General features: G+C 43.3%; 1 protein-coding gene across 1 annotated transcript; it reads left to right on the forward strand.

The window, feature by feature from the left end:
* Window positions 1-679: 679 nt before the first annotated feature.
* On the forward strand, window positions 680-3544 carry LOC118841552 (defensin-A2-like). The gene is made up of 2 exons (XM_036749081.1): window positions 680-827; window positions 3429-3544. The coding sequence occupies exons 1-2, from the start codon at window positions 680-682 to the stop codon at window positions 3542-3544; spliced, it is 264 nt and encodes an 87-aa protein (XP_036604976.1).
* The last annotated feature ends 7596 nt before the right edge of the window (window positions 3545-11140 follow it).

The raw sequence follows: 11140 nt of genomic DNA on the forward strand, positions 1-11140 counted from the left end.
GCTGAGGAATAGGGGGCCCCAAGACAATTCTTCAAATACTTGAAGTCAGCTGTCATGTAAATTAAGCTGTCTCCTGTTTTCTGATCTAAATACCATAATTCCTTCAACTAATCCTCATATAACTTACTATCAAGGCCTTGATGATCCTGCCCTGTATAACTGCATTTTGTCTATATCCTTCCTCTAAGATGGCAATCAGAAATAAACACAATATTACTTATGTGAGTAATACTTCACTTGCATGAAATTGAGATTCAATTAAGTTTTGAAAAAATCTAGCAATGCCAAGTCTTCCATGGATGGCAATAACTTAAAGGAATTTACCTGGAGTTTTTCTGTTTAGTCTGAAGGATTCCCCAGATCTGCGCTGTCTACGGAGGAAACAAATAGTCAGGCAGATGGGAAATAGGCACAAAGTAAATAAATGAGATTATGGCACATATGTAGATGGATCTAAGAGATCAAAAGAACATCAAAGCAGGTTTAGGAGAAAATGGGTGACATCAGACCCACCTGTCCCCATGAATTCGTAAGCTTTCCCTACTTTGTGGGTTGCAGGCTCTGATCCTGTTCCCAGAACTCTGGCATAAATAAGGGATCAGTTTTTCCCTGCTCCATAGAGACAAGCAGGCTGCTACTATTTCATTAGTGATTTTGTAGCACCAGGAATCCTCAGGCCATGAAGACCTTCTTTCTTCTCATAGCTGTTGTCTTCTTGACCATCCAGGTCCAGGCTCAGACAACTGAAGAAGAGATGCTGACTACAGAGGAAGCTGTGACTGAACTCCCTTCCATGGAAACAGAGGGCTCTGATATAATGGCTTCAGGTGAGAAAAGGATGCTGGCAGAGAATGGGAAGAGCACCAGCCTGAGGGACAGGAAACTTAGGTTCTGATCCTAAGTGGGTGACCAAGAATCTACTGGATTTTGTCCTAGTCCTCTCCTCATTTTGGGCTTTATTTTCTTGTTCTTGTCAAGTGAGGGGGCTAAGTAAATTAATTCTAAGGTCTTTTCCAGCTTTGGAATTCTTTCTATGGCCTGTATTGTGAAACATGCCAGAGCTACACTAAGGTCAGACTGATGTCTGTGGTAGGCTGCCTCCTAATCCATGCAAAAAGCCAAAGGGAAAAAGAAAGAGCTCCACATTATGAAGGAAATTCGTAGGCTGTAGAGTTAGAGTTGGGATATTTAAGAGAAGAAAAAAGTGCAAGTGAGGCTGGGTCAGAAGTATAGGCAAGGTTGGGTCAGTTGGGTTTTGACTGAGAACAACAAGAACATGGGCTGTTTGCATGAAACAAAAGTCAAAGAAGAAGACTTGGGTCACAGTCAGAAGTCATAAAGGTCATTGAGGTATGGTGGGATACCTTGGCACTATTGGCAAGCAAAGTCACTGGGCCAGAGTGACGACCCAGATTCAAGCTCTTCTCTGATATTATTGGCCAAGTGACCTTGGGCAAATCATTTCTTAGCTCTTTTCCCCCCTGTTGTTGGGCCTGGAGGTACAGCTGAAATGGGTGGCACACCACAGAATAATGTAGATGCTTCATATTGTAAAGCGCATCTGTGCTTAAACTCTGGTATCTAGCACACACCTGGGCCACAAAGTTGGAGAGTAATATGGAAGAAGAAAGGAAAGGGCTGGGTTGGGGCCAGTTGGTAAAGGGTTTTAAGTGTCAGACATAGTTCATGTTTGATCCTAGACATAGGGATGTCATAATAGGAAGCCCCAAGAGCTTATAAGTGGGAGGTAGAGGGTAGCATGATCATACCTGCATGTTAGGAAAACCATAAACATCTGAGTGGAGGATAAATTGAAATAGTGTAATGTGAAGGACTTTTTACTGTTCTTTTACTGTTTTCTCTTTTGGAATGCAAACGTAATCAAGTACCTTTGAGTCTTGCCTTTCAAATGTAATGGCAAGCAAAGTGGGACTTTTTGCTGTTTTTTGTTAGAGTGCTTCTCAGCACTGAGGTAATCAAGTGCTTTTGATGAGTCTTGCCTTTGTTTCTTTGATTGAATCAAGAGTCTTTGATGGCATGCTTAAGAAACAAGAAAGCCTAGTTTACACGGGTTTGAATCACATGATTGTGACACCCTCTGACCCTGAGAAGGTTATATAAGATCTGAGATTGGCATTTTGTTTTGGAGCTCTCTCACTCACTGGAAGAATGTCTTGTGATTTGACCAGACTAGACTTTGAGTAGCCTTCAGGGAGCCCCCAGCTTTGGAAAACCCAGATGTTCCTTCTTTCTCTGGTAACTGTTTATATATTGCTTGGACAGACAGCTAGAAGCCTGTCTGCTGATTTGTGTTATTTTGCTCCATTTATATAATTTCTACTGGTAATTTCTGTTTGTGTTTTCCCTGAAGTTCAGATCAAAGATTCTGCGCTAGCAGCCCTCCTGTGAGCTCTTATTGTTAGTCTTTCACCTCCACAGCAGCTGCTAGCAACATTGTTGTTACAAGTGGGGGACAGCTGAGGCAGGGAAACCAATTAAGAGGCTATTATAATAGTCTAGGCAATGATAGCCTGACCTGGATATGGTGGTTATGATAATAGAGAGAAGGAGACATAGATATATTACGGAGATAAAATGTCAAGATCTGGGAACTGACTGGATACATAAGGAGAGTGAGAGCAAAGAGTAAAAAATGACACAGATTTGAATCTGTGACTAGTAGGATGATAGCGTCCTCACAATAAGAATAGGGAGGATCAGAAGAGAAATGAATTTGGGAGAAAGAATAATGAGTTCTGCTTTTGACACGTGAAGTTTGAAATGCCTATGGGACATCCAGTTCAAAGTAGGCAGTTTGTGATACAGTACTAGAGCTCAGGCCTCCATAGATAGATCTGGGAGTCATTTGCATAGAAATGTTATTTGAGCCTAAAGGAGTTGATGAGACTGATTTTGTGTCTGAGTGTAAAACTTGTAATGCTGTTATTAGAAAGGACTTGAATCGTTCCCTTCTAGTGCAACTACTGGAATCATACAGGAGGAAACTGATGCCCAAAGATGGGAAATTCTTTGCTCCGAGTCACACAACTGAGGACTGTCAGGGCTGACTGTAGAACCTTAGCCGCTTGATTTTAATTCTCGACTGGGAGCCTTTGCACCTGCTACTGCATGTCAGGCAAAGTGTATGTTAGATTGGAGGAGAACCCTCTTTTGATGACCTTTGCCACACAATTTTGTCGCCGAGTATGAAATGTATAGTGCATTAACTGCCAGTATGGTCATGGTATTATGTGGGAGCACTAAGTATTATGTGGGGGGATTGGTGGAGGGTGAGTATCAGTATGATAAATATCCAGGCTTCTCTTGGATTGGTAAGAGGAAAACAGAGGAGAAGACAATGTTCTCACTGTGGGAGGTCCTTTGGACTTCCCAGTGATGCTCATTGACTATCTTACTTTTTTTTTCAGATCCTCAGCAAAGAAAAGTCATTGTCTGTTACTGTAGAAGGCTCTGCTTTTTCTTGGAAAGAAATTCTGGGACATGCCGGATTTCGGGTGTATATTACCGACTGTGCTGTAGATAACTCAAAGACCTTTATCAACCAATTCCAGTGTCTAGCAGAGAATCACTATTAATCCTTGTAATCCCCTTTCTATAGTCCAAATACAATTCTGGCATCAAGTTCATGATGTGAGCCTGGCTCTTTCATCTCTATGTGTGTGGATTCTCCTTTTGACTGTTTCTCTGTAATTACCCACAAAGGTGTGCCAATTAAGAGAGTGAACAGGAGCTCATATGGTGAGTGATATTCTAGGTTTGTCTCTTATTTCATACAGGGTGCTGGAATTTATGAATAAAAGATGTCCCCCAACCATTCATACACACCAGCCCCTAAGTTCTCCTAGCCTACAAATTACCCATCTTCCTAGTTTACTATCTAGTCATTGTATTACTGCACCCACCCCCACTTTCCTCCATGAAGCCCAGTGGAGGAGAGGACAGTAGTGCAAGACATAGGACACCTGTTGTAACCAAGCTTACCTGACTCCATTTCAAGTAAGGCCCTGGAATTTGCAAATAAAGGATAAACAACTCCCCACCCACTTCCACCCCCATGTAATTCACTATATTCTCTCAACCTATAGATGAAACATCTTCTTAGTTTACTATTTAGTCACTGGATTTCTGCTCATTCCTATCATACTTCCCATCCCCCACATAAAGCATAGTGAGAATGGAATAGTAAAAGGAAGAATATAACTAGGCCATGCCCCACCCCTGATAACCACACTTACATGCTTAAGTAAGGGAGCACTGACCACGTTTAAATAAGCAACATTCTGAAAGGACTCCAGCACCTACCATGCTGGTCAATGTTTCTTATTAGTTATTTCAACCAAGGACCACGTCTCTAGGGATCATGCCTGACCACCAAAACCACTGATTAGAGTCTCCACTGGAAGATTCTTTGTGGGTACATCTATTCTTTTATTCAGTGTGTGTGTGTGTGTGTGTGTGTGTGTGTGTGTGTGTGACCATCTCCATGGAATAATAGTAGTAGCTAGTATGAATATGGTGCTTTATAAATATCTTATATGATCCTTACAACATTAGGTCAGGAGAGAGGGTAGGTGCTTTATTATCCCCATTTTTACAAAAGATACAAACACATTAAGTCATTTGGCCAGCTTCACACAGTTGCTTAATATCTAAAGTTAGATTTCAACTCAGTTCTTCCTGATTTGTGGTCCTACACACTATATACTGTGCCACCTACCTGCTTATATGTGGAAGGTGCTAGTAGAATTATAAGTGTAAATGAGAAGTGACCTTTTGTCCTCAAGGAGTTCACAATGCATTTGGATTAATATAGCATAAAATTTATCAACAAGCCTTTATTAAATACTTACTGTGTGCCAGACACTGTACTAAGCATTTGGGATTTAACAGAAAAGCAAAAACAATCCCTACTCTCCAGGAACTTATATTCTAATAGAGGAGACAATATCTTGTAAATCAGAACATAGAAGATAAATATAGAATAGATGGAAGGTAACCTTAGGGTTGATGGCTCTATTATCTGGGGGAGAGGGCTGGAGGAGATAAAGTTTAGGCTCAATCTTAAAGAAAGCCAGGGGGTTAAGGGTTGGAGGTTAGAATGGGCAACATTCCAAACATGGGAAATGACTAATACAAAGGAGCAGAGACAGATCAATGTAAGAAAGAGCAGGAAGGCAGGGATGGCTAGATTGTAAAGCGTGGAAAGTGTTAAAAGATTGGAAACGTAGCAAGTGACCTGGTTGTGAAAGGCATTAAAATTGACAAATAAAGGAGTTTAAATTTGATCCTGGAGTTTGCTAGGACCCCCGGAGTCCATGTTGGAGGATGATATCCGCACAGCTACACTTTAGGAAAGTCATTTTGGCAACTGAGTGGAAAATGAGTGGGAGGAGGGAGAGGCATGAAGCCAATTAAGAGGCTATTACATGGTCTAGTTGAGAGATGGTATGGGTCTGAACTAGGTGGTGGCTGTGTGAGTGGCAAGAAAAGAATGGGCAGACACTTAGCATGAGAACCAAGAGAGGGTAATATCATGAAAATATAGAGTAGAGAGAGTGTACAGGATCAGAAGTTTGCAGAGAGGCCAAGAAGAATGAGAGTCAAGAAAAGATCATTAGATTTGGAAATTCAGAGATAATTGGTAATTTTGCAAAGGCTCCAGGAAGGATGGAAGCAACATATTCAAAGCTACAGAGGAAAACTCATTCATGTCTTAATTAATCTGAGTTTAGCTGAAATAATGCCCAACAGGTCCCAAACTTCTTGGATCCAGACTGTTTGAGAGGGACTTTAAAGAATACCTTGTAGAAACCACCCCACCCTTTAGAAAATTATATAGCAAGTATCAGAGCAGGAACTAGACATGAGGTCTCCTGATTCCTAGGCCAGTGAGCTTGGGTAAGAAGGGTGTTAGAATTTGACCACCCCAGTGGACATAGTAGTGCTTCTAGAGCAGCAGTTCCTGATCTAATGATTCAGGATAAAAAGCTGAGCAGAGAGGCAGGGAGGAAGCTGCTAGATAGGCACCCCTGAGATGTTCTAAATATACTCTGGCTCCAAGCTAGCTCTGCCTCTTCTCCTTTAGGCATGGACATTTGAAATGCAAGGAATGAACAATTTAGAGTAAAGGCAAAGGTCCCATGAATAAAAGCCTGGTTCCCCCTCCTCCCTGAAGTGCTCCTGCCACTGTCCCTCTCCCAAGCTGGATCTTGTTGAGCAGAGTTCTGGAGAAGCATTTCCCTCTCCCTAGAGCAGCCTGGTCCTGGTCACAGAAGCCCTGAAGCCCCCTTCTTAGCTCACAGGGTAGCCTCTCTACTTCCAAACGAGTCTTCCTATGGACCATTCCCCCCATCCACACTACCCAAATCATCACCCCAGGTTTCATGGTCATGGACCAGTCACCTTTTTTTTCTCCTCTTCTGAAAGGCAAATTCTCCCATCCTCCGCCTCCACCATTATGAGGTTGGGGTGGAGACAGGGTCTTGTCAGGGCAGAGATTGCCCCAAAGCCAACTCCTTTTCTTCTCATCTGCCTGACACCTGTGCTGCTTCCTCTATCTGGTAGTCACATACTCCCAACTCTACTTTCAAAGTCCTGTCACTCCCTCCCCATCCCAATACAGCTCTTCTCTGCCTTCTTCCTTAGAATGTGCAGCTGTTGTACTCACTCTCTGCTCATCAATTAAGTTTTCCCTTGCCAGGCTAATTTCTTGCCCTTCAGCAGATATCCCCCGTAGGGCAAAACTCCAATCACCCTGTTCTGGTTTGGGCTTCTGATGCTGCCCCTCAAAGAACTATTAGAAAAGGTAAATTGAACTGAAACTAGGAGAGGGACCAGAGACTAAGGGCTATATTGGTCCAAGAGAAGGAGGATTTCTGGATGAGGTATCACGGAAGGCAACTTCATGAAGAAGATGATGTGTGAACTGGTTCTTAAAGAATGAGAAGGAAATGGACACTTGGATCTATAGGAAAGGCCATCATGGGCAGAGGAAACAATACGGACAGATAGAGACAGGAAAGCACTGGAGCAGCATAGCATAACAAGCAGCACGCAGGACTCATACAACAGAGTCACGTCTAAAGGAGTTGGAATGTATTTTCCGGAACACCCTGACCTACGAAGCTATCAATAAACTAGGCCTCTGTTTCCTATAAAGCCGTGTGCCATGGGAAGATGATGGAAGGATTTGTGCCTGACACTGTGCAGAGAGATTTGACAAGTACTATTTCATTTCACCTTCACAACAACCCTGAGATGGAAGGGATATTCTTAACCCCATTCTACAGTTGAGGAAACTAAGACAAACAGAGATTAAATGACTTACCCAGGGTCACAGGGCTAGTGTCTGAGGCTTGATTTGAACTCAGGGCTTCCTGACTCTAGGCAGCCTGGAGGCCACATGTGGCCACAGGATCCACGCCCCTGCTCTACGCCCAGCACTCTATCGTCCATGCCACCAGCTGCTTCTCACAAGATCATAGAATCACAGGATTATAGATTTAGACCTAGAGGGACCTTAACTCATTAGATCCTCACTACCACCCTGAGAGCCAGTTGCTATTACTATTCCTTTTTTACAGATGAGGCAGCTGAGGCAAATAGGGGTTAATGACTTGCCTAGGGTCACTTTAGTAGTAAGTGCCTGAGGCTGGATTTCAATTTGTGTCATTCTGACTCCAGGCCCCAGTGCTTCACTCTGTCACTTTCGTTTTGAAAGTCTTCTTCATTACGTTTCCAGAGAGGAATCCTTGCAGACCGAAATTACTCTCTCCAAGGTCACCAGCGATCGTTCAGTCCAGTGGCCTTAATTTTTAGTCCTCATCAGCCTTGACTTCCCTGTGCTTGTTGACATACTTGATCACTGCCCTCTTTCTGGATACTCTCTCCTTGAATTTTCATAACATTGCTCTGTTGTTTCTCTTCCCATCTACCATATCCTTTGCCGGTCCATCCCCTACACCTATAGGTACTTTGGGCGTCTGTCCCAGGGTCCTCTCCTGTTTTCTGTCTATACTCTCTTGGTGACAGTAGTTCTTATGGATTACACTATCACGATGACTCCTAAATCTATCTCTCCAGCCCTAATTTGTCTCTGGTGCTCCAGTCACATTTCTTGCTATTTCCTTGCTATCTGCACCTGGACATTCTATTCAACACAGAATTCATTATCTTACCCCTTATCCTCATTCTCTACTTTTGTCAAAGTCACCACAATCTTTCTGGTAACCATGATTTCCAAACTAGAAGTAATCTCACCTCCCCATTCCCTAATCCCCATAACTAGACAGTTGCTAAATCTTTCACTGCTATCTTTTTGGCATCTCTTGTCTGCAGCCCCTCCTTTCTAGTCATACCACCTCAACCCCTAGCTAGATACTAAATATCTTTCACCAGGACTAGGGCAGTAGCCTCCCAAGTGGTCTTGAGGCATCCAGTCTCTTGTTTATTGAATCCATCCTCTTAATATTTACAATGGAGTTCTGATTATGTGACTTTTCTGCTCAAGAAGTTTCAGTAGCTGTTACCCTTTACCTTTAGACAAAGTACAAACTCTTCTATTTGGCACTGAAAGCCCTTCACAGCCCAGCTCCAGCCTATGTTTCCAGACTGATTCCCTCTAACTCACCCTCATGTTTTCTCTACTCCAGGCTGACTAGCCAGCCTATTTGCTATGTCCAACTCCAGCCCCTGTGTCTTTGAACTGCTTGTTTATTCCCCATCCCTGGACTGTTCTCCCTTTTCATCTGTCTCCTGAACATCTATCTCCCTTCAAGTTTCAGCTCAAGGATGTCTTTCAAAGAGCCTTTCTTGATTACCTCAATTGTTAGTGCCCTTCCCTACTCTTAGTCATTATGTATTTATTTTATATATTTCCTTTGTTTATTTGTGAATGCACTACACCTGCATAATGGAACAGAAGCTTCTGGAGGGCAAGGACTGTCTCACTTTTGTCTTTATATCTCCAACACTTAGTATACTACCTGACACATAGCAGGTGCTTCATAAATGCTGGCTTTGTAACTCAGGATTTCTTTGAGCCTCAGTTTCTGCTTTTATCAAATTGAAGTTTAGACCAAATCACCTTCGAAGACCCTCCCAGCCCCCAGCCCTAGGATCCTATTTGCATTTGCCTCCATCACAGATATGTTGTGAAGTGCTTCATAAACCTTCAAGCACCAAAGAAATGTGAACTTGTATGAGCATATGAAAAGATACATAAAATGACAGCTATTTTCTTTTTTAAAGCAGAGAGTAGTGATTGATAACGTGCTCAGAAAAAAAAAAACCAAATAAACAAGATGGCTTCAAGAGGGGCAAACATGAACCACAGCAGCCTTCATTTCCCTCCCCTCCCCTCTCTTCCTCTTCCCTTTCCTCTCCTTCGTGGGTCTATATTTAACTTAAGAACCCACCTGCACAATTACATCACAGACACGGATCTTAATGCTAACAAGGACAGTGTTTAATGGCAATATGGCAGAGAAGAGTTGACTGTTAGTGAGCAGACAATAGCTGGCAGCTGGTGGGCCATCATCTACATCTGCAGCAAAGGAGTTTGCTGCCGCAGGAGCCCCATCGACTTTCAGCATAACCACAACGATGTTGGCAGAAACAACTGCAGGCAGTTAGCCCCCTGGTCCGACCTATAGGGAGAGATTTTCAGTTACTTTACACTATCATGGTGCTCTACACTATCCAGTGCTCTAAGCAGCACTGGAATTTGACTTACACAATTGTCCCCTCCACCCCGTTGCCAAAGGCATATCATCCCAACAGCACAGTCACAAGACTAAATGGGGTGGATCCGGATAATGGCTATGGGGGTGAGGGTGATGCTGAAAACAAAGATGGGCTCACATTCACATCTCTATAGTGCTTTACAGTATTTACCCTTTCCTTCCAATGCCCCTAGAGGAACCCAGGTGGAATCTCCTCCACCTTGCTTCTCTTGATTTTCTCCCTTTCTTAACCCTTTCTTGGGATATATAGAATGATCCCAGTCCTCCTGAAGACCAAGGTTATGGATAGGCTACAACAGGCCTGGCAAAGTACCTGGTTTCAAGGGGCTAAGAGAGCTCCTACAGTGGTGAGATTGCTGGGGAAGACCTCCTGTGTGTGAAGCGCAGAAGGCTTTTGGAGCTGAATGGCCAAGTCTAATACTGAGTGCACCAGAACACGGATTTCCTAACTCCAAGTTCAGCTCTTTCTCTACTGCACTTTGCCACTCCTGATGAAGGGTTGCCACATGTTTAATACCTTCGGAAGTTACTAAGAAAAAACCAGGTAAGGATCACTGCACTCAGCCATTGGGGAGAAAGGTTGGGAGCCCTGGGATGCAGCAGCACACGCCAGTCCTTTTCCCAGAAAGTCTTGGGTAGGGGAACATTTGGAGCTTTGGGTGATTATACTAAAGAAAAGAAGCTATTGACAAGCAGCTCAATATTACCTGGGGTGCAAGTGGAGGGTTGGGGCTCAGGTGGTCAAGAAACTGTGAAGTATCTGAGGTCAGGTTAGGGGATAGCTGGGAGAGGGAGACCCTACTCAGCACACACCCTGACTTTGCCACAGATGACCATGTAGACCTGATCCCCTCCTAAGTGGATATCATCTGGGTGAGTGAAGGTGAAAACTAATTACCCAGGACCATTACCTCACCTAAGAATCTGCTACAAGCTCTGCTCCCAGAGCATGAGGCACCCTTTACTACCAAATGTAGAGGCTGTTGGAAACTGGTAGGGTTTGGTCCCTATAGTACTAAGTTTAGGCCTTCTGTCTGACCCTGAAGAAATAGGGTTACTAGCTTGCTTCCTGACAGGCACCTCAGAAAGGTCACTTAGAAGATATCTCCTTTCCCCAACTCTTAACCAACATCTTACTTCATCCTTTCCTTGCTTTCTCTTGAAGCACACAAATAAACAGGCAGGAGGAATCTTTGCAAAAAGGGTTCAACTTTTCTCTTAAAGTATGAGATTTGCTATCCAGGAAAGAAAAACTATAATTGTGGACTAAGCATAGAGAAAGGGGTAGAGTTACAAATCACCATTCCACAGTGGTGCTCTGCATCTCAGCCTAGATGAATGATAGGCATCATGATACAGTGGAAAGAATCCTGTTT

This window comes from Trichosurus vulpecula, chromosome 3, assembly GCF_011100635.1.
Source record: "Trichosurus vulpecula isolate mTriVul1 chromosome 3, mTriVul1.pri, whole genome shotgun sequence".
NCBI classification, from domain to species: Eukaryota; Metazoa; Chordata; class Mammalia; order Diprotodontia; family Phalangeridae; genus Trichosurus; species Trichosurus vulpecula.